Consider the following 25167-nt stretch of genomic DNA (forward strand, 5'->3'; position numbering starts at 1 on the left):
CACTCTCCTATCAGAAACAGGAACACCTTTCACATCCATGATCTTGTATGCATCTTTACAAAAGTCCCTGTCAGGTTGGGATTTTGTCACTGTCATTCCCATTCTGCAGATGAGAAAACTGAGGCCCAGAGGTGGAATAACTTCATTAAAATCACAAAAGTAGTACAATGGATAAAAATAAATAAAGGCCCAAATAATGTCTAAAACTGGTGCCCTGCCAGGCTGTAGCTTTTCTTTTTTTTGGCTGAGGAAACAGGCAGAGAGAACATTCAGGATCCCATGTCCAGGAGGGGGCAGAGCAGCAGCTGACTCCAAGTCTTCTAGTTCCCAATCACGTCAGCACCCTCTCAGAACTGCCAGCTTATAGCCTGTCTTTTCCATTCATTCTGGAGAGCTGTTAGGGAGCAGAGACAGGCCGATCTGTTCCCAAGCTTTCAGGGTTGACCAGTCATTAGAGAATGGGACTGAAAAGAAGAGGAGACGGAACCAGGAAGCGTTTGTGCCCTGGAGGGCCTGCAGTATGACTCACTCCTGGTGAGATTGGGAGAGCAGGTAGTGGCAGAATAGGCACGAAGATGGAGACCAGGGAGGATGTGGGCACTCCCCCTGGCTCGAGGAGGGCCCTACAGTGAAAAACATGGCTCATACCCCACCCACTAGGCCCGTGAGCCTGGGAGAGGCTGCCCTTTGATCCCAGGGCTTTATCAGACAAGTGGCCAGCTTTTGAGGTAGGGGAAGAACGGGAAGCTTGGAAGGCTGCCCAGAGAGGTCCCATCTGTTTGAGCTGATGCCACAAGGAAGACTGTGTGTTCTCCAGAGGTGAAGGGAGATTGATCTTGACATATTCCACCCTCATGCTGTGGCCCTTTGGAGAGAGTCCCCACTCTTCCACCAGGTGGTAAAGCCCTTTTATGATCTGCAACTTGTTTTAGAGAATCCTTCTCTTCTCCATTTCCCCTCAAGCCCTAAGCATTGTTTTCTGATCACAATCTTACACTGTGGGTATCTGAATCTGTCTCTCTGTGACCAGACTTTGACCCCTTGAGGGAAGGGACCAATCCTGGTTCCTGTGTATCCCCTACCCACCTGTGACCCCTGAGAATGGTGACTGGGCCTGGTCCCTGTGTCTCCCTGATCAGACCATGAGCCCTGGGTGCTGGGACTGGGCACAAGGAAGGCCTCAATAAAAACCCACCGAATGGATGAGTAAACAAACAAAAACAGGGTGCAGGGGAGCCAGGTTCCTCAAGGAACAGAACTGGAACACGGGGCAGTGGGTAGTGTGGCCCGAGGGCGGGGGGGGTGTAAATCTTGGTTTCCTCAAGGCATTGTTAGTCAGCCGTTGGCATGGAACACAGCCTTGAGGGGACAGCCAGGGAGAACACCAGTGTGGCCATCCTAGCTAAGGAGATGGATTCCCAAGTCAGAAGGGCATGGTCACCGGCCCACATGAGGGTGAGCAAGGAAGGAGGCCTGAGAGGGGTCTCTGGAGAAGGGAAGGGAAGGAAAAAGTGTGGCAGGGGAGTGCTGGAGCTACCTGGAGGGCTGCCACTTGGACAGAGGACAGGCTGCTAAGCCAGCAAGCAGAATCAAAGTAAACAGCAGTCCCCATGTGTCTCCTGTGTGCTGTGCACTGTTCTTGGCTGAGGTACAGTGGGACCCCCACCCAGGGAAGGGCCTGGTCAGCTATGCTTAGGGATTGCCAGGAGGCTGCCATTGCTGACCTCAGGGAAGAGGGGCCATGGGGCCGCAGAGGAGAGATTTGTTGGGGTGGATTGGGAGGCAAGGACAGGCTGGGGCTAGGATGGCAGCAAAGCTTCCTGTTTCCTAGGACAGGCAGGGACCCAGCTGGGGAGGAGGCACCCACTGCTGTCTGAAGCACCAGTTGACACCACACAGCCCTGGGCCGAGGGAGAGCTCCTCTCACCGTGCTCTCCCTTCATCTTTCCTCCCTCTCTGCTGCTGTCTCTGAAGTGTGTGGCCTCAGCCTCTTTCTGGCTCTCTGGACCTCGGCCTCCCTCTGCCTCTGCCTCCACCTCTCTTGCCTGAGGCCCTTGCCCCTTTTCCCCACGGCCTGGATCTCTTCTTCCCCTCTCCCCACGCCCTCCCTGCTGGGTCCTATACGGGCTCAGGCTCCCTTGCCTGGATCAGTCAGTGTCTCTCCCTGTGGCACCCCGGGTCACTTTCTTTCTTGCCCTTGCTTTGGTCTCTCCTGATCACCTTCCTGCCCTGTCCCAGGGTGCTGGAGGCTCCAGGGGTTCTTGGGCAGCTCTTGCTGGGTGGCGGCAGGAGGCGCTCACATGGCCCCAGTTGAGCCCTGCGGCCAGGCCAGCCTGCGTTCACCGCCAGGGACGACTCCTGTTAGCCAGAGGCCTGAGGCGGGCCGGGTGGTTGCCAACTGAGGCCCAGCTCCCCAAGAAGGGCCAACAGACCCTCTGCGTCACTGCCTGCGTGTGTCCATGGGCAGGGGTGCCTCCTGCTCCCTGTCCTTCGGAGGTCAGGAGCAGTGCCGGCTTTCCTGAGCCTTCGCAGTCAATCTCCCCTCACCCATGGCCCTTTCCCTAGATCATTACCTCAGAGGAGGCAGAGCGACGGGGCCAGATCTACGACCGCCAGGGTGCCACCTACCTCTTTGACCTGGACTACGTGGAGGACGTGTACACCGTGGATGCCGCCTACTATGGCAACATCTCCCACTTTGTCAACCACAGTGTGGGTACCCCCGGCAGGCGGGCAGGGGGTCAAGAGGGGCAGACAGGGGCCCCTCCTCACTCTCCCAACTGTTCTTTCTCGCCCAGTGTGACCCCAACCTGCAGGTGTACAACGTCTTCATAGACAACCTTGATGAGCGGCTGCCCCGCATCGCTTTCTTTGCCACAAGAACCATCCGGGCAGGCGAGGAGCTCACCTTTGATTACAACATGCAAGGTGGGGGTGGCACGGGACTGGGGGCAGGGGCGCACTGTGACTTAGGACACAAGGACCCCTCCCGAAGGCACACCAATCACTCAGAGAACCAAGGAAAATTCTGTAGCGGGGGCTTTAAGATGCTCTTCCTGACTCCCAGTCCCCATTCGGACTACTAGACCCCTGCCTACCCCTTGAGTCTCCTCATTCCCAGCTCCTGAACCCTAACCCTGAGGCATTCATACCAACTTCTCCCAAGATTCCCGGAGAGTTAAGACACTCCTGACTCCAGTCTTGACTGAATTTCCCTCATCCCCCAGCCCCTCCCCACTCCTAGCTCCCTTTGGCCTTCTTCATCCCAAGCCTCTGGACACCCTTGTGGCCTCCAGCCAGTCCCCTCCTTGATAAGCTAGCCACCTCTGAGACCCTCAAAGGTAGGTCTTTGGTAGGAGAGTTCAGATGTACCTCTGGATGCCCAGGTAGCCCTCTATTCCTGCCCCTGCCCCCCCCCTCAACCTAAAATGACCCTCCTGGTTCCCTGATAGCTCCCTGCCTCCCCCAGCATTCCTCAACCCCTGGCCTGAACAACCTCCAGTGCTGAGCCCTGGCCCTAGCCCCAAACCACCAACCCTAAGATCTCCTCCCAACTCAAATTCCAGAGTTGCTCCCAGCCCCCAGGATCCTTGGTCTCATGGTATAAAGGGTAGTGGGACCCTTCATCCAGGCCTTCTAACAAGTCCCCTGCCTCCTTTCCTGCCTTCCTCCCTCCCTCCTCCCCCTCCCTCCCTGCCTCCTTCCCTCCTCTCCTCCCTGGCTGTGACTCCACAGTGGACCCCGTGGACATGGAGAGCACCCGCATGGACTCCAACTTTGGCCTGGCTGGGCTCCCTGGCTCCCCTAAGAAGCGGGTCCGTATTGAGTGCAAGTGTGGGACTGAGTCCTGCCGCAAATACCTCTTCTAGCCCTTAGAAGTCTGAGGCCAGACTGACCGAGGGGGCCTGAAGCTACACGCACCTCCCCCACCGCTGCCCTCCTGTCAAGAATGACTGCCAGGGCCTCGCCTGCCTCCACCTGCCCCCACCTGCTCCTACCTGCTCTACGTTCAGGGCTGTGGCCGTGGTGAGGACTGACTCCAGGAGTCCCCTTTCCCTGTCCCAGCCCCATCTGTGGGTTGCACTTACAAACCCCCACCCACCTTCAGAAATAGTTTTTCAACATCAAGACTTTCTGTCGTTGGGATTCATGGCCTATTAAGGAGGTCCAAGGGGTGAGTCCCAGCCCAGCCCCAGAATATATTTGTTTTTGCACCTGCTTCTGCCTGGAGCTTGAGGGGTCTGCTGCAGGCCTCCTCCTTACTACCCCAAAGGTATGGGGAAGCAACCCCAGGGCAAGCAGACATCAGAGGCCAGAGTGCCCAGCCCGACATGAAGCTGGTTCCCCGACCACAGAAACTTTGTACTAGTGAAAGAAAGGGGGTCCCTGGGCTACGGGCTGAGGCTGGTTTCTGCTCGTGCTTACAGCTGGCTAGTGTTGGCCCAAAGAGCTGTAGGGTCTCTTCTTTAGGGCTGCATATCTGAGAAGTGGATGCCCACATGCCACTGGAAGGGAAGTGGGTGTCCATGGCCCACTGAGCAGTGACAGGAAGGCAGTACAGAGCTGGCCAGCCCTGGAGGTGGGCTGGGACCGAGCTCTGCCTTCACAGTGCAGAGAAGGTACCTAGGGCTCTTGGGAGCTCTACAGTTGCTGGGGGCCCTGACCTGGGATGTCAAGACCGCTGACACCACTCAGAGCTGGAACCAAGATCTAAATAGTCCGTAGATAGCACTTAGGACAAGAGTGTGTGCATTGATGGGGTGGTGATGAGGTGCCAGGCACTGGGTAGAGCACCTGGTCCACGTGGATTGTCTCAGGGAAGCCTTGAAAACCACGGAGGTGGATCCCAGGAAAGGGCCCATGTGGCAGAAGGCAAAGTACAGGCCAAGAATTGGGAGTGGGGTAGATGGCTTCCCCACTATGGGATGACGAGGCGAGAGGGAAGCCCTTGCTGCCTGCCATTCCCAGACCCCAGCCCTTTGCGCTCATCCTGGGTCCACTGGTCTCAAAAGTCACCTGCCTACAAATGTACAAAAGGTGAAGGTTCTGATGGCTGCCTTGCTCCTTGCTCCCCCACCCCGTGAGGTCTTCTCTAGGAAGTCCTTTCTGACTACCTGTGCCCAGAGTGCCCCTACGTGAGACTGTATGCCCTGCTATCAGACGCCAGATCTATGTGTCTGTCTGTGTGTCCATCCCGCCGGCCCCCCAGACTAACCTCCAGGCATGGACTGAATCTGGTTCTCCTCTTGTACACCCCTCAACTCTACGCAGCCTGGAGTGGGCATCAATAAAATGAACTGTCGACTGAACAAACCAAGATGTGAGGTGCTTGTGTGGGTGGGGGTTGAGGGGATAGAGGCTGGGAGCTGGGTTTGCCCAGGAACACGTTCCTCAGACCTCAGCCATTTGACTCTAATCCTCAAAATTTCAGCCCCCACAGCATATTACTTACACCATTGTCTATATAACATCTTGACCTAAAATAAGTTTGTTTTATACTTAAACTTTAAAATGCACTTAAGGCTGGGTGTGGTGGCTCACATCTTTAATCCCAGCACTTTGGGAGGCCGAGGCAGGCAGATTGCTTGAGCTCAGGAGTTCGAGACCAGCATGGGCAATGTGGTGAAACCATGTCTCTACTAAAAATACAAAAATTGGCCAGGTGTGGTGGCATGTGCCTGTGGTCCCAGTTACTCAGGAGGCTGAAGTGGGAAGATTGCTTGAGCCTGGGAGGCGGAGGTTGCAGTGAGCTGAGATTTCACCACTGTACTCCAGCCTGTCTGTCTCCAAAAAAGAGCCAGACCCTATCTCAAAACAATGCAATTAAATTGACTGGTTTAGACTGGCCATAACTGGTTTTGACTGGACTTGACTGATCTTGACCTGTGTTGGCCGACTTTGACTTGTCATGATTGACTGTGACTGGTGGTAGCTAGCCGTGACTGGCCTCAACTCGTCTTGACCAATCAGGACTGGCTTGGACTGAGATTGACCAGTTTTGACTGCTTAAACTGGCTGTGATCAGCCTGAACTGGCTTGGATTGGCCTGGACTAGTAGGGACTGAAATGGACTGGTTTTGACCAGCTTTGACCAGCCTTGACTGGTCTTGGCCTGCTGTGACTAACCAGGACCAGCTGTGACTGGCTGTGACTATAATTAACTAGTTTGGACTGGCCATGACTGGCTTTGACCCATCCTGACCAGCCATGACCAGTGGTTTCTGGCCTTGACTGGCCGTGATCAGCTTTGACCAGCTTAGACTAACCATAACCAGCTTTGATCAGTCTTGACTGGCCATGACTGGTGGTGACCAGCCATGACTGGTAGTGTCTGGCTAGACCCTGCCACCTCCTGCCTGACCAAGTGCCCAGGCCTCAGGTGCTATATACAGCACTGGGGGGGTGAGGGGGAGGGTAAGAGGAGTGGAGCAAAGTGGAGAGAGAGAAAACCAAATCCACTGCTGTCTAAATGGAAAAACCATAATCACTTGCCATAAGCAAACAAAAATAACCAGAGAAATACATCAATGGAAATATTAAAATGTGATAATATTCTAGCTAGACCTTCTAGCTGGAACTTCCCTGCTCTTAAAGGCTTTGAACCCAAAATCTGCCTCCTGCATTCAAAATGAAAAGTTTGTGTGTGCTGGGGAAGCTTTTTCTGCAAATATTTATTGAGCATCTATATGGTGCCAGGGTATAAAGCGGAGAACGAAGAGAACGTTTCAGATATACTTACTCATTTTCATCATCTCTCAACCTGAATGGGAGCCAGTGCTCTTTGTTTTTGCTCAGAGACCTCACGTGCCATGACACAGATACCCAAATATTTCAAAGACCTCATACAGAGGTGACAGGATCCCAAAAAGCCCAGAGACCTCATACACAGGGTACCTAGGGTATAAGGCCTCATAGACCATATACCCTGAATATTGACCCCAAACTTCTCAGAAACCTCATATCCTGGGATCCACACCTACATATATCTCAGAGCTCTCAGAACTGGACACACTGCAAGTAACACAGGTTTCACTGAAACTATGGGCTACGGACTCCTAAACAGCTCTTAGACCTCACATACTGCCTCATCTACTGGGATTCAGACCTCAAACACATCAGATAACTTTCCTTTGATGACAGAGATGCACAACCATCTCAAAGACCTTACAACTTGAGATGTCACTACCCAAACTATTTGGAGGCTCCACACCCTGATCATTGACTTCCAAACCCCTCAGATACTTAATATCCTGGGACAGACCCCTAAACAACTGAGCTGCCATACCCTGGACACAGACTGCCCAAACACCCGAGATACCTCGCCCTCTGAAAACAGATCCTTAAATGGTTCTGAAACCTCATACCTTGGATAGAGACCCACAAATTGCTCAGAGACACCCTCGAAAACAGACAAGTAAATATCCCAGAGACCTTACACGTGAATATAGTGCCACAAACAACTCAGAGACTCAAGTCTTTGACGCAGACCCCAAGAGCTTATAGATCTCACAGCCTGGAAACAGACCCTGCTCACAGGACTCATACCTGGGAAACAAATCTGTTTACAGCTCAAACATGACCTCACGCCTTCTGACACAGACCCCTCAACAGTTCAGAGCCCAGGCAGCCTAGAAATCAATATATTTCTATTCCATTGGTAACAGACAATACCAAACACTTCAGACACCTCACGCTTTGTAACCCACACACCCAAAGAGCTCAGAGACCTAGAAATCTGATTACAGACCTCCGGGAAGCTCAGAGACTTCACAATCAGGGGAAAAGATCCACCAATTTCTCAGAGAACTCACAAACTGGGACAGAAATGGACCAACAGTTCAGAGACCTCACACCCTCTTCTCAGACCACCAGACAGCCCAGAGACCTCACACCACGGACACAATACTAGAGAGCCCTAAAATCACATATGCTGGAACACAGGCCTGAAAACTACTGAGAGGCTCACACCCTGGACACAGATTCCTGTTCGGAGACGTCATATACTGGACATAGAGCTCCCCGAAATAGCTCACAGCCTTTATACACTGAGACAGATCCCCAAACAGCTCAGAGGCCTCACAGACCTGAAAATGTGGACACAAACCCTCTATAGAGCTTAAAGACCTCACACCCTATGACAAAATCCCTGAGGAACTGAGATCACACCCCCTGGACACGGACCCCAAACAGCTTAGAAACCTCATATCCTAGGCTCAGACCCCCAAACAGTTTGGAGTCTTCCCACTCTAAACGCAGACCTCTAAATGCTTCAGGAATATCACACCCTGTACTCAGTCCTCAAAACCATTCATGGAACTTGCCCTTTGTCCTCATCCAGAAAGATTTCAGATGGCTGACAGTCATGGACATGGATCACCAAACAGCTTGGAAACCTTTGTGCAAAGCTGGCCACAAACAGTGGAGAGACTTCGTAACTGGAACACAGACCCAAAACGGCTTAGGACCTCACATTGTGGACACAGGCTCCCAAATGACTCAGAGAACTTCTAACCTGGGAGACAGACACGAAAACAGTTCAGAGACATCACATCCTGGCTAAGTATGCCCACAGAGCTCAAGCACCTCACATTATGGGACACAAACCCTCAAAGAGTTAACCTCACAACCTGAAAAGTAAACCCACAAACATGCCAGAGACCTCACACAGCAGACAGACAATGCAAAAATGCTCAGAGTTGACAAACTTTACACCCTAGGATATAGACCCCCAAATAGCCCAGTGACCCAGTGACATACAACTTGGACAGAGACCCCCAAACACTAGAGAGATGTCAGAAACTGATAACAGAACCCCAAACTGCTCAGAGACCCCAAACCCGAGAACCAGACCCCTAATAAGTCACAGACCTCATACCCTGGGACTGAGACTCCCCCAACAGGAACTGTCTCACTCTTGGAAACGTAACAGTTGAGGGACCTCAATACCAAGGAATACAGAGATCAGAGATCTGACACTTTGGGACACAGAGGGTGAACCACTCCAGAAGCTTGAAACAGTAAAAAGACATTAGTACAAAGACATCAGACTCTGGAAACAGATCCTGAAACTGCTCAGAAAAATCAACCCTAGGACAAAACCCATGGCATCACAGAGAACTCATTCGTTTGGGACATTGGCTCAAAACAGTTCGGGGGTGATACTCAAATACATCAGAGTTCTCATACAAGGGTACAAAACCTCACACCTGAAAAGAGAGACTGCTAAATAGTTCAGAGACATCATACTCTGCACAGGGACAACCAGAGAGTTAAGAAATTTCACACCTATAGACCTTCAAACACCTTTGAAAACTCACTTACTGGCAAACACACACCCATTAAAAGCTCAGAGACCTTAACCCTGGAACAAACCCCTAATGAGTCAGATATATCAAACCCCGGGACTGAGCCCTCTGAAAAGGAACAGAGACTTCACACCTGAAAATATATTCCAAACAGGTCAAGGGACTTTGAAACCAAAAGAGCTCAGGGACCATGTATCCTAGGACACCAGTGGACAAACAGCTCAGAGACCTCACAATGTAAACACAGCCTGCAAAACAGCCCAGTGAACTCACCCCCCTGGAATGTAGACCAGAAAAAGTGCAGAACCCTTGAATTCAGGATTCAGAATCCTTCTGAGACTTAAGAGTACAGACCCCAAAATACAATTCAGAGAATTAATATGCTGGATGCAGAATATCAACTAATTCAGAGGCCTCAAATTGTGGGACGTACACACCCAAAGAGATCAGAGACCTCACATCCTGGACATACACCAACAAACAGACCAGGGACCTCAACCCTGTGACATGCACGCACACATACACACACACACACACACACACAGAGCTCAGAAAATTCAAATTCTAGGAAACACACACCCAAAAAGAATGGGGACCTCACATCCTGTGACATACTCACAGAAAGATCAAAAACCACACAAACTGAGACATACACCCACAAATATTTCAGAGAACTAACATCTGGGGCCTTATACCCACAAACAGATCACCGAACTCAGTCCCTGAGACACATACACATAAAAATACCAGACACTTCACATGCCAGGACATATACCCATGAGTAGATCAGAGCACTCACACCTTGGGAAATAAACCAAAGACTACATCAGGGACCTCACATATTAATTGGGGCACACATTCACAAAGAAACCAGAGACTTAATTCCTGGGACATAAACCCAAATACCTCAGAGATCTCATATGCTGGGACAAAGAAATCAAGACAGGTCAGAACCTCACAACCTGGGACACAGAGCCACAAACAGATAAGAGATTACACACTGCTGACAAACATACAAGAACAGATCAGAACCCTCACATCCTGAGACATACAACCACAAGGAGATCAGAGAGCTCACATCTTGACATACACCCATAACCAAACCAGAGACTTGACATTCTGGGACACTGATCCTCAAAGAGATCAGAGAATTCATACCCTTGGACTTACACCCACAAATAGGTAACAGACCTTGCAGGCTAGAAATACACATAGAGCTAGATGGACGACCTGTCATCCTGGAACATAAACCCAAAAAGAGGCCAGAGAATTTACGTCTTAGGACACACACCCACAGTCACAACAGAGACTTCACATCCTAAAATATAAACCCACAAAGGATCAGAGATCATAAACCAAGGAATATACACCCACAAAGGAACAGATACTGTCCATCCTGGGATATACATTGAGAAAGACCAGATAAATGCACAACCTAGGAAATACACTAAAAAAATCCTGGGAAATGAATCCACAGACAGTAAACAAACACTGGGATATACAAATCCACAAACAGATCAGAGACCACGCACCCTGGGACACATATCCACAGACAGTTTGGGGTTTCACATCCTGGAACAAACAGCAAAAAACAAATCAGAGACATTAAACACTTGGCAATACATGTGAAGAGATCAGAGATAACATAGCCTGGGACACTGACAAAATGTTCACAGACCTCGCATGCTAGGAAATTTGCCCAGAAAAAGATCAGAAACCTCACATCCTATGACACACAACCTCAAACAGATCACAGACATAAAATCCTGCAAAACACACCCACAAACCATTCACAAATCTTGCATCTTGGAACATACAACGACAAACAAATCAAAGACCTCACATCTAGGGGAGGTCACACCCATAAAGAGAATACAGATAACAGACCCCGAGACACACGCATACCCAGATACATATAGATAACTGACATCTTGGGAATATAGTTGCAAACAGATCAGAGGGCTCACATCATGGGATATACACTGACAAAAAGATTAGAGACCTTACAACGTGGACATGCACCCACACAGATCAGAGACCTCCACTCCAGCAACGTACATGGACAAATGGCTCAGAGATCTCACATCCTGGAGCATACAAAAACAAACAGATCAGAGACTTCAAATCCTGCAGTATACAACCATAATCCAGTCACACTTCATATGCTGAAAAACACACCCATAAACAGATGGTAGACATGACATCTTACAGCATAATTCCCAAGAGATCAGATGATTCAAGAGTTTTGGCTTCAAATTTCTCTCTCTGACCTCTGCTTCTGTCATCGCATCACCTTCTGTGACTCTACTTCCATCATCACATGGTCCTCTCTGATGGGACACACACAGTCTTCTCAGACCCTGAAGGTCCTACCTTCCTCATATAAAGACTCTTGTGATGACAGTGGGCCCACCTGGATTGTCCAGGATAACTGCCCCCATCTCAGGATGCTTACCTAATATGTATTTGCAAAGTCCCCTTTCCAGATAAGACAACATATTAACAAGCTCCAGGAATGAGGTGAGGACGTATTTGGGGATCTATCATCTGACGAAACAGAACATACATGCACAAAGAGAACCCTCACATCCTGGGACTTTCACCCATGAACGGCTCACAGATCTCACAGCTGGAGTCATAGACCTCCAAAGGGATCGGAGAACTCCCACTCCTGGACATCAATCCAAAAAGATCAGAGAGCCACACACTCTGGGGCATACGCCAAATGATGCTCATATCCTCACACCCTGGGGATTAAACCCACAAAGACATAAGAGAACCACACTCTGCCAAGTACATTCTCAAAGAGAACCAGAACCTGACACGCTGGGATAGACACTAGCGAAGAGATCAGGGACCCCACATCCTGGGACAAACACCCTCGAACAGACTAGACTCCTGACTTTGACACACAGACACAAAGAACACAAAAAACACATTCACTGACAGACACCCACAGACAGGCCAGGAACCTCACAAATTAGACATAAAACCACAAAGAGAATGGGACTCACACCCTCTACAAACACCCTGAGGAGATGACACACTCACATACTATGACACACACGCACAAATGGATCAGACTTATCTGAGAAACAACCAGAAACCACACCAGAGACCTCTAATACCACAACACGAACCACCAGGTCACAGGCCTCACATGCAGAAAATACTCCTGAAGAAGTACAGAGACCTGCTGTCTTTGGGTACAGACCCAAGAGGAGATCGGAGGTCTCCCACAGAGTGCTCCAAAACCTCACATTATGGATACATGTACCCCAACAAAACCTGACTTCTGCTATAAATACCAGCACACAAACCAGAAATTTTATATGCTTATCATAAGTACCCCCAAATATTGGCAAAACAGCTCAGAAAATTCATGCCAGGGATATATACCCACAAACAGATCAAAGACCTCATATCCTAGGCCAACCATTCAGAATTAGATCAGAGAACTCACTTCCTGAGAGAACCCTCTCAAAGAGGTGAGAGGCCGGGCGCGGTAGCTCATGCCTATAATCCCAGCACTTTGGGAGGCCAAGGTGGGCGGATCACCTGAGGTCAGGAGTTCGAGACCAGCCTGTTCAACATGGCGAAACCCCGATCTACTAAAAATACAAAAATTAGCCAGGCATGGTGACATGCGCCTGTGGTCCCAGCTACTTGGGAGGCTGAGGCAGGAGAATTGCTTGAACCTGCGAGGCGGCAGTTGCAGTAAGCCAAGATCGCACCATTGCACTCCAGCCTGGGCGACAGAGTGAGACTCCATCTCAAAAAAACAAACAAAAAAAGAGGTGAGAGACCTCACTCTCTGCTTCATTCACCAGCAGACATACCAGAGGCTTCACTCCATGACACAGAGACAGACAAATCAGGGAGTCTCACATCTTGGGACATAAACCCAGAAACAGGGCAAGAATTTCAAGAAAAAGGAAATGTACTCACAAAGAGCTCGGAATCCTTACACCCTAGACATACGCACCTCAACAGATCAGAAAACTCACACGCTGGCACATGTACACAAAATCAGATTGGAAATGTCTCATCCTAGAACATACGCTCCTCCACAAAAGCTGAGAGCACAAATTCTGGGACACACACCACCAAATAGATCATCAGATCAGAGACCTGCACAGAAATCAGCGACCTCCACTATCAGACACACACCCTCACAAATAGATCATGGAGTTCACATTCTGACAACCAGATAGAGACAGCACAACCTGAGACACTGTATTGATTTTCTATTGCTGCTGAAACAAACCACTAAAAAAGCTTTTTGTCATAAAGCAATGCAAATTTATTATCTCAGCTGGGGGTGGCTCATATCTGTAATCCCGGCCTTTTGGGAGGCTGCGGTAGGCAGATCCCTTGAGCCCAGGAGTTCGAGACTAGCCTGGCCAACATGGCAAAACCTCTCTCGTCTCTACTAAAAATACAAAAATAAGCCGGGAGTGGTAGCGGGCGCCTGTAGTCCCAGCTACTCGGGAGGCTGAGGTACGAGAATCACTTGGGCCTGGGAGGCAGAGGTTGCAGTGAGCCGACGTGGCACCACTGCACTCCAACCTGGGCGACAGAGTGAGACTCTGTCACCAAAAAAAATAAAAAATAAAAACTTATGATCTTACAATGATCTTACATTTCCGACAAAGAGTCTTACAGGGTAAAAGTCAAAGTCAAGGTGTTGGCAAAGCTGACTTCTTTCTGGAGTTCCTTGAGGATAATCCAATTTCTTTTTTCTTTTTCTTTTTTTTTTTTTCTCTTTCTTTTTTTTTTTTTTTTTTTTTTGAGACAGAGTCTCGCTCTATCGCCAGGCTGGAGTGCAGTGGCGTGATCTCGGCTCACTGCAACCTCCGACTCCCTGGTTCAAACGATTCTCCTGCCTCAGCCTCCTGAGGAGCTGGGATTATAGGCACGCGCCACCACGCCCAGCTAATTTTTGTATTTTTAGTAGAGATGGGTTTTCAACAGGTTGGCCAGGATGGTCTCCATCTCCTGACCTTGTGATCCGCCTACCTCGGCCTCCTAAAGTACTGGGATTACAGGCTTGGGCCATCATGCCTGGCCAGAGAATCCAATTTCTGTAGGCTGTCTACATTCCTGAGCTCATGGCCCCTTCCTCCATCTTCAAAGCCAGAGGTCTGTTTCACCTTCAGTCTTTCTCTCTCTCTCTCTCTTTCTCCAGCCCCCTTTCTTCCTTCTCCCCATCTCTGTCTCTCCTTGTATCCATCTATCTCTAGCTCTCTTTGATCTCTGTATATGTTGTCCATTATCTTTTCTCTACTTCCATCACTACATAGCCCTCTCTGACTCTTGCCTTCACACCTCCCTCATATGAGGACACCTGTGATTACACTGGGCCTGCCCCGTTAATCTAGGATAAGCATCCCCATCTCAGGATGCTTAACTTCTACAAAGTCACCTCTGCAAAGTCCCTCACAATCACCTTTGCAAAGTCCCCCTTTCCATGTAAATTAGCATAATTGTAGGTTTCAGGGATTAGGAAGTGGACATCTTTGGGGTACCATTAGCTACCAGAGACCTACATACACACACAAACAATTCACAGACTTTACATCCTGAGTCATACACTTCCAAATAGATCAGACACCTCCCACTCTCTAACAGACATCCAAAAAGAGCAGAGACACATTCTGGGACATATACCAAAAAATACTCAGAGTCTTCAATCACTTGGAATTCAACTCACAAACACATAAGAGAACTCACCATCTGGGACATACACACTCAAAGAGAACATGGACCTGACATAATAGGATGTATACCCACGAAGATATCAGGGGCCCCACACACTGCAAAATACACCCCCAACAGATCAAATCTCCAAACCTGGGACAAACACACGCACACTGCAGAAAGAAACATTCTCAGACATAAACCCACTAACAGGTTAGGTACCTTACAATCCGAGACATGTTGAATTAGACCTCACATCCTTGACAAATACACACAAAAGAGACACTCACATACTGTGACATTCACTAGCAAACAGATCACAGACCCCATGTAAGAAACACAACCAAAAAGAGATCAGAGACCTTGAATCCTGCAACATGAAACTACAAACAGCCTAGAGACCTTACCTGCAGGATATATATGCAGAATAGGTATACAGACCTGACATCTTGAGACATATAGCCACAAACAGATCAGAGACCTTGCAACCTGAGATAGATACCCATAAACAAATCAGAGGTCTCAATCCTGAAATAAGCACCCATAATCAAGCCAGAGACCTCACATGCTAGAAAAAAGAGCCACAAATAGATCACAGACCTGAAATCTTGCAATATACACCCATAAAGAGATCAGAGAGCTTATATTCTGAGACATACTTCCAAACAGGTCAGAGGTTTTCAAACCAAGGGAAATAACCCACAAATAGCTCAATAACTTCACAGCTTGGACACATACACACCTCAACAAATCAGGGATATATATTATACACATACACACACATACAATATATATATTATATCTACTATCGGCCCTCGGATTCAACCAACTCTGGATCAAAAACACTGAGGGAAAAAATAATTTAAAAACATAGTAAAAATAATACAAATAAAAACAATGTAGTATAACAACTACTTACATAGCATTGTGTCAGGTATTATAAGAAATCTTGAGATTAACTATACAGAAGAATTTACATAGGTTACATGCAAATACCATATCATTTTATATAAGGTACTTGATCGTTCATGGATTTTGGTATACACAGGGCTCCTGGAACCAATTCCTCCAACCCACAGATATTGAGGGACAGCTATATTGTTACATATATATATGAATATATATGCCAGCATGTAAATCACATATGCTTGAAAATAAACCTAAAAAAACCTTCAGAGATCTGATAACCTAGAACATCAGAACACGTATGCCCCAACAGCTCAGAGAACTCACATGCTGGGATGTACATCCATAAAGAGCTCAAAGATCAAACATCTCCTAGGGTATGCTTTTATAAACAGATCAGAAAACTCAGATCCTATGATAAAACCCTCAACAAAGGTCAAAGACTTCACACAGTGGTTCATTCACCAGTGAACACATCAGACATTTCACACCATCAGACACCACCCACAAACAGATCAGGGAATTCACATCCTGAGACATACACCAACAGATCAGAGACATCACAAACTGGACATGTATCCATGAACATCAGAGGCCACGGGACCTGAAACCACAAAGGGTTCACAAACTTTCTTTCCTGGACACACATACCCAACTAGATTAGAGATCACTCATCCTAGGACATGAATCCAGAAATAGACCAGAGAATTCATATTCTGGGACACATATCCTCAAAGAGGTTAAAGACCTTCCACCCTGGTTCATTCTCCTGCAAATAGATCACAGAATTCACATCAGATACACCCCTACATGTGTATCAGGGAGTTCACATCCTGGCACATATGCTGACAAATAGATAACAGACCTCACAACATGGACATGTAACCACAAACAGATCAGAGACCTCAAATACCAAAAATAGTGCAGAGCCCTCAGATTATGTGCCATACAGCATCAAACAGGTCAGGGAACTGAAATCCTGGGATATGCACCCACAAACAGAGTAGAGGCCTTACAACCTGCACATGAACCCATAAAGAGACCACAGACATCAAACTCCGCAACACAATCCACAAACGGATCAGAAACCTCAGGCCCTGAGTCATATATAACGAACTGATCAGAAAGTTCACGTCCTCGGATATACTCCACAAGCAATGCAGAGACCATACACTCCTGAGACACACACCCACAAACAGAGATCTCAAATCCTGCAATGTACAACTCCAATGAAGTCAGAGACCTCACAGGTTAGGAAAACACCAGAAATAGACCTGACATCTCGTAACACAGAACCATGAGCAGATCAGAGAGCTCATGTGCTGGGACATTTCTTTACCAGCAAGCAGATCAGAGGCCTCAATCCTGAGACATACACCCACAAAGAGCTCAGAAACCTCACACCCTAGACATATAAACCTAAACAGACCAGACACCTAACAACCTAACATCCTGGTACATATGTAACCAAACAAATCAGAAACCTCATGTCACAGGAAACACCCCCAAACAGATGACAGACCTAACAACCTGGAACAGAATCCTTAAATATCTCAAAGACTTCACCTACTGGAATGTACTCCCAAAAATCAGCTCAGAGATGTCACATCCTAGGACATGCACACACAAACAGCTCAGAGACCACAGATTCTGGGACACACACCCTCAACATTCAGAGACCTCTCAATGTGGTTCATACACCTGCACACAGATCAGAGACTTCCACCATCAGATATACACTCACAAACAGATCATGGAGTTCACATCCTGGGATGTGTACCAATAAACAGAGATCAGTGCTGTAACAAATCATAATCATAACATCATAAAACAACACATATTTATTATCTTACTTTTCTGCAGGTCAGAAGAAAAAAATGGGTTTCAAAGGGCTAAAATCACAGTGTCAGCAGAGCTGCACTACTCCTGGAGGCTCTAGGGGAGAATCTGTATCCTTGCCTTTTCCAGTTTCTAGAGCTGCTTGCGTTCCTTGGCTTGTGGCCCCTTCCTCCACCTTCAAAGCCAGGAGCATTTCATCTTCAAATCTCTATCTCTCTGATATCTGCTTCTGGCATCACATCTGCTTCTCTGACTTGGACTATCCAGCCTCTCTCCTCTAAGGACCCTTGTGGTAACATTGGGCTCACCTGGGAAATCCAGAACCACCCCCACATCTCAAGATGATTACTTAATCACATTTGCAAGGACCTTTTAACATGTAAAGTCACATTCACACGTTCCAATGATATAAGGATGTGGACATATGTCGGGAACCTTCACTCCACCGACCAATATATACATCTACAAGCAATGAAAAACATCATTTGCTGAGGTATCCACCACACATAAGCAACTCAAAGACTCCACATCCTAAGTTGTATAATTCCAAAGGGATCAGGGACCTCCCACCCTTGGACATGCATCCAAAAAAGAAGTGAAGCACATGTTCTGTGTCATATAGCCACAAAGAGGGTGGGGACTTCACACACTGGGACATATAATCACAAACAGAAGATACTTCACACCCTTGACAAACACACATGAGGAAATTAGAAACTTAAATACTGCAATATAAAGGCAAAAGTAGAATGGAGGCCTCATCTGAGAAATACACCCACAAAGAGATGAGAGACCGCAATTCCTGCAATACATTACTCACAAACAGATCAGAGACCTCACACCCCAAGATATCCACAAACAGAACAGAGATCTCAACCTGTAACATACACCCACAATCAAAGAAGAGATCTCACATTCTAGAACAAACAGCCAGAGACTGAGTATACACCTAACATCTTCAGAATACACCCACAGAGAATTCAGAGTTCATATCCCTGGGATATAAACCCACAAAAATATCAGAGACTTCAAGCCATGCATAATATATTCACAATAAGCATTGTGACTATATTATATACCATAATATAATATATATTATATTACTATATAATACAACATATATTATGGTTACCATAATATAATATATATTACTATATAATACAACATATATGGTTGTATTATATAGTAATATAATATATATTATATATTATGGTATATAATATATAAATATAATATATACTATACAGTTATCTGTTCATGTCAATATGTTAACATATTATATATACTATTATGTATATATAATATATACTAAACATATGCTTATATGTTAATATATTGATATATTAGGATATAATATAATCATACAATAATTATAATTCACAATTATAAATATTGTGAACATATATATTATATATGCTATTATATTACTATATTATATATCATATAGTGCATATATGTTCACAATATTTATAATTGTGAATTATAATTGTTATAATATATTATATTATATTTTACTATATTATAATTATATTAGATAAATATAAAATATATATAATACATTAGATTAATATAACAAAATTATGATTATATTAGATTAATATATATAACTCACAAAAATGAAAAATAATAAATATTGTGAATATATTATGTAAGGCTTGAGGTCTCTGATATTTCACACCTCACACTTGGAGATACACATCTAAACAGATCAGAGGCATCTCATCCTGGTACAGGTTGAATATCCCTTATCCAAAATGCTTGAGACCAGAAGTGTTTTGTAGTTTGGATTTTTTTCAATTTTTGGAATATGTGCATTCCAGTTGAGCATCCCACACCTGAAATCTAAAATGCTCCTATGAGCATTTCCTTTGAGCCTGTTGCCCAGGCTGGAGTGCAGTGGTGGGATCACGGCTCACTGCAACCTCCACCTCCCAGGTTCAAGTGATTCTCCTGCCTCAGCCTCCTGAGTAGCTGGGATTACAGGTGCACACCACCACACCCAGCTAATTTTTGTATTTTTAGTAGAGACGGGGTTTCAACATGTTGGCCAGGCTAGTCTTGAAATCCTGGGCTCATGCCATCTTCCCGCCTCGGCCTCCCAAAGTGTTGGAATGACATGCATGAGCCACCATGCCCGGCCAAGTTTTGGATTTTGAAGCATTTCAGAGTTTGGATTTTCAGATTTGTGAGGCTCAACCTGCATTAAAGATTTTCAAATGAATCCGAGATCTCATATTTCAGAAATACCTACAAAACATCAGAGACCCAAAACCCAAACACGACCCACCCACAAATACCTCAGATACCTCACATACTGGAACATACACCCCAAATCAGCCAAGAGACCTCACATCCTAGCACATTCACCCACAAACAGGTCAGAGACCTCATATCCTGAGACATATACCCACAGAAACCTCAGAGAACACAAATTGAGGGACAGACACTCTCAAACAGGTCAGAGACCTCCCCCCTGGTTCATACACCTACACACAGATGAAAGATGCACCACATAAGACACGCACTCAGCTGGGCATGGTGCCTCACGCCTGTAATCCTAGCACTTTGGGATGCTGAGGTGGGTGGATCACCTGAGGTCAGGAGTTCGAGACCAGCCTGACCAACATGGTGAAACGCTGTCTCTACTAAAAATACAAATATTAGCCAGGCGTGGTGGCACACGCCTGTAATCCCAGCTATTGGGGAAGCTGAGGCAGAAGAATCGCTTGAACCCAGGAGGTGGAGGTTGCAGTGAGCCAAGATTGTACCACTGCACTCCAGCCTGGACGACAGAGCAAGACTCCATCTCAAAAACAAATAAATAAATAAATAACACACACTCACAAACAGATTGGGGGTTCACATCTTGGGATGTTCACTAACAACCGGACAGAGACATCATGCACCTTGGACAAGGTGCTCATTTCTTATTGTTGTAACAAATCACCACAATCTTAGTGCTGTGAAAAACACAAATTTATTTATTATATTACATCTGTGTAGGGTAGAAACCCAAGAATGGGCCTTAGGGTACTAAAGTTAGGTGTCAACAGAGCTGTCTTCTTTCTGGAGACTCTAAGAAAGAGCACGTTTCTTTGCGTTTTCTGGGTTCTGGAGCTGCCTACAGTCCTTCATCCCTTTCCCCTTTCTCCATCTTCACAGCTGACAGCAGTTCATCTTCAAATTGCTCTCTGATGTCTGCCTCTGTCATGGCATCTCCTTCTGTGACTGTGCTTCCACCATCACATTCCCTTCCATCATTTAGGGCTCCCTGGTCATATCTCTTTCACTCGACATCTTTGAGGAATGCTTTATTCAGCCAACCACAGACAGGTGTGCACAAACAGAGATTTCACCTCCTGGGATATACTCCCATGAACAGTGCAAGGACTTCGTGAGCTGGGACCCACATCCACAAACACTTGTGTCATCATATCGCTGTCTCTGACTCAGTCTGTGTCATTACATTCAGTGAAAATCCAAGAAAATATCCCCATCTCAAGATGCTTAATTTAATCACATCTGCAAGGTACCCTTTAAAAAAAAATTTTTTTTTTTGAGATGGAGTCTCACTCTGTCACCCAGGTTGGAGTGCAGTGGCACCATCTCTGCTCACTGCAACCTCCACTTCCCAGGCTCAAGCGATTCTCTCTTCTGCTTCAGTCTCCCGAGTGCCTGGGATTATAGGGGTGCACCACCACACCCATCTAATTTTTCTATTTTTTGTACAGACAGGGTTTCACCATGTTGGCCAGCCTGGTCTCAAACTCCTGATCTCAAGTGATCCGCCCACCTCAGCCTCCCAAAGTGCTGGGATTACAGGCATGAGCCACTGCGCCTGGCCTTAAAAAAATGTTTTTAATAAACATGTTTAAAATAATTTATTTATTTATCTTTTTTTTTTTTTTTTTTTTTGAGACGGAGTCTCGCTCTGACACCCAGGCTGGAGTGCAGTGGCGTGATCTCGGCTCACTGCAAGCTCCGCCTCCCGGGTTCATGCCATTCTCCTGCCTCAGCCTCCCTAGTAGCTGGGACTACAGGCGCCCGCCACCACGCCCAGCTAATTTTTTGCAGTTTTGGTAGAGACGGGGTTTCACCGTGTTAGCCAGGATGGTCTCGATTTCCTGACCTCGTGATCTACCTGCCTCCACCTCCCAAAGTGCTGGGATTACAGGCGTGAGCCACTGCACCCAGCCAAATAATTTAATTTTTTAAAAATTTTCTGGAACGCTTCACGAATTTGCATGTCATCCTTGCACAGGGGCCATACTAATCTTCTGTGTATCATTCTAATTTCAGTATATGTGCTGCTGAAGCAAGCACTTAAATTTTTATATATTAATTTAGATATAAATTTTTATAGATTTAGGTGTACAAGTACAGTTACGTTACATGGATATCTTGTGTAGTGGTGAAGTCTGGGCTTTTAGTGTACCTACCACCTGAATAATGTACTCTGTATATAATAGGTAGTATTTCATCCCTCACCCCTCTCCCACTCTCACATCTTTTGGAGTCCCCGGTGTCTATTATTCTACTCTGTATGTCCATGTGTACCCACTGTTTAGTTCCCACTTATAAGTGAGAACATGCAGTTTTTGACTTTCTGTTTGAGTCATTTTACTTAGGATAATGGCCTCCAGCTCCATCCATGTTGTTTGCAAGGTACCTTTTAGCATGTAGGGTCACATCACAGTTTCCAAAGATTAGGACATGGGTATCTTCGGAGGCCTTAAGTCAACACAACAAAAACATACATGCACAAATAATGGGAGACTTCACACTCTTCCAGAAAGCTCAGAGACCTGAAATGCTGGGACACACACCACAAACAGCTCACATACCTCATCCTGAGTTATACATCTAAAAAGTGACCACAGACCTCCTACCTTGAGACATACATCTAAAGAGAGCAGACATACATGTGTTCTGGGACATACACCCACAAACAGGTCTGGGATCTCACAAATTGGGACATACACCCACAAACAGAACAGACCTCATACCCTTGATAAGCAAGCAAAAGAGGTTTGTTTGTTTGTTTGTTTGTTTGTTTGTTTGTTTGAGACAGGGTCTCACTCTGTTACCCAGGCTGGAGTGCAGTGGTGTGATAAAGACTCACTGCAGCCTCGAACTCCCGGGCTCAGGCAGATCCTCTCACCTTAGCCTCCCCAGTAGCTGGGACTACAGGTACGCCACCAAGTCTGGCTAATTGTTTATTTTTTGTACAGACAGGGTCTCACTATGTTGCCCAGGCTGGTCTCAAACTCCTGGGATCAAGTGATCCTTCCACCTCAGCCTCCCAAAGTGCTCGGATTATAGGTGTGAGCCACCATACCCAGCCAACATATTTTTTAAAAACTCTCATACTGTAATATACACACAAAAATAGATCAGAGACTTCATCTGAGAAATATGACCAAAATGGATCAGGTCTAAAATCCTGCAACAAGAACCCCACAACATGTTAGCTATCTCACATCCTGGCAAATACACCCAGAATAATTAAAGATACTTGACATCTTGGGGTACACACCCACAAAGTGATGAGAGAGCTACAATCCTGGGACATACACCTGCAAACAGATCAAAGGCCTCGACCCTGGGACATACCAACAAAGAGCTCAGAAACCTCATACCCTGGATGTATACACTTAAAAAATAATACAACTTGCAGCCTGTTACGTATATGAGCATACAAATCAGAAATCTCATAGGCTTGTAAATAATGCCAAAAGCCTAAGATATCTACCAACCTGGGATGTACATCCATGAATGGCTGAGAAAACTCACACCTGGGATATATATCCACAAATAGCCCTGAGACATCACATCCTAGGATATGTATTCGGAAACATTAGGGAACTCGCATCCTGAAAAAACTCCCTCAAGGATGTCTGACTTATCTCAACCCAGTTCATTTACCAGAAAACAGATCAGAATCTTCACACCATTAGGCATATACCTACAAAAAAAAAGATCAGGGAGTTCTCATGCTGGGATACACATCAGCAAACAGATTAGAGACCTCATAACTTAGACATGTAACCACACAGAGACCACAGGCCTCAAACCCGGCAACATACACCCATAAAGATACCAGAGACGGCCGGGCGTGGTGTGGCTCATACCTGTAATCCCAGCACTTTGGGAGGCCAAAGTGGGTGGATCATTTGAGGTCAGGAGTTGAAGATCAGCCTGGCCAACATGGTGAAACCTCACCTCTACTAAAAAAGCAAAAATTAAGGCCGAGGCAGGTGAATCACAAGGTCAGGAGATCGAGATCATCCTAGCTAACACGGTGAAACCCCGTCTCTACTAAAAATACAAAAAAATTAGCTAGATGTGGTGGTGGGCGCCTGTAGTCCCAGCTTCTCGGGAGGCTGAGGCAGGAGAATGGTGTGAACCTGGGAGGCGGAGCTTGCAGTGAGCCGAGACAGCGCCACTGCACTCCAGCCTGGGTGTCAGAGCGATACTCCGTCTCAAAAAAAAAAAAAAAAACGCAAAAATTAGCCAGGCATGGTGGTGGGCACCTGTAGTCCCAGCTACTTGGGAGGCTGAGGCAGGAGAATCACTAGAACCCGGGAGGTGGAGGTTGCAGTGAGCTGAGATCGCACCACTGTACTCCAGCCTGGGCGACAGATCGAGACTCTGTCTCCAAAAAAAAAAAAAAGATATCAGAGACCTCACACTCTGAGATATATACCAACAAACAGATAAGGGAGCTCATTATGGGATATACTCCAAAATACATCAGAGACTATATATGATCAGGGATCCTAAATTCTGCAACATACACTTACAAGCACATCAGAAACCACACATGCTATGGAAAAAAAAGTCAGAAATAGATCATAGATCTCATATCCTGTGACATACACCCACAAAGAGATCATACGGCTCATATCCAGGAACAGGTACCCACATGTACCCACAAAGAGATCAGAGGATTCAGACCAAAAGATACACACTCACTATAGGCTCTTTGAAACCCCACACCCTGGACATTCACGACTAAACAGATTATATTAGGTACACCCAGAACATATACAGAAACATGTGAGAGTCCTCAAAGTTTGGTATGTATATGCATAAAGAACTAAGGTTGGGTGCGGTGGCTCACACCTGTAATCCCAGCATTTTAAAAGGGAGGCTGACGCAGGAAGATTACTTGAGATCAGGAGCTCAAGACCAGCCTGGTCAACATACACAAACATGCCCGTCTTACTAACAATACAAAAATTGGCCAGGCGTGGTGGTGCATGCTTGTAATCCCAGCTACTCAGGAGGCTAAGGCAGGAGAATCGCTTGAACCCGGGAGGCAGAAACTGCAGTGAGTCGAGATCGCGCCACTGCACTCCAGCCTGGGCGACAGAGCGAGATTCCATCTTAAAAAAATAAATAAATAAATAAAAAT

The 25167-nt window shown here is 46.5% G+C and overlaps 1 protein-coding gene, 1 long non-coding RNA gene and 1 other non-coding gene across 8 annotated transcripts in view; 1 reads left to right on the top strand and 2 right to left on the bottom strand.

Annotated features, from left to right (window-relative positions):
- SUV39H1 (suppressor of variegation 3-9 homolog 1) overlaps window positions 1–5313 on the top strand; it is a 13876-nt gene extending 8563 nt beyond the window's left edge. For 3 of the 6 annotated variants that reach the window (XM_023201915.2, XM_023201918.2, XM_023201917.2), the window contains exons 4-5: window positions 2566–2712; window positions 2799–3725. In XM_023201915.2, coding sequence (XP_023057683.1) covers window positions 2566–2712; window positions 2799–3086 — 435 coding nt within the window. In that variant the 3' untranslated portion in view covers window positions 3087–3725. The other 3 variants (XM_023201921.2, XM_023201916.2, XM_023201919.2) reach the window with 3 other exon arrangements.
- The window catches only part of LOC116418980, a 71712-nt gene that overhangs the window by 36266 nt on the left and 10279 nt on the right, over window positions 1–25167 (bottom strand). The gene's annotated exons all lie outside the window — the stretch shown is intronic.
- LOC111535716 lies at window positions 21967–22073 on the bottom strand. The gene has a single exon (XR_002729540.1). It is a non-coding gene; the product is annotated as a U6 spliceosomal RNA (small nuclear RNA).

This window comes from Piliocolobus tephrosceles, chromosome 12 (assembly GCF_002776525.5).
Source record: "Piliocolobus tephrosceles isolate RC106 chromosome 12, ASM277652v3, whole genome shotgun sequence".
NCBI classification, from domain to species: Eukaryota; Metazoa; Chordata; class Mammalia; order Primates; family Cercopithecidae; genus Piliocolobus; species Piliocolobus tephrosceles.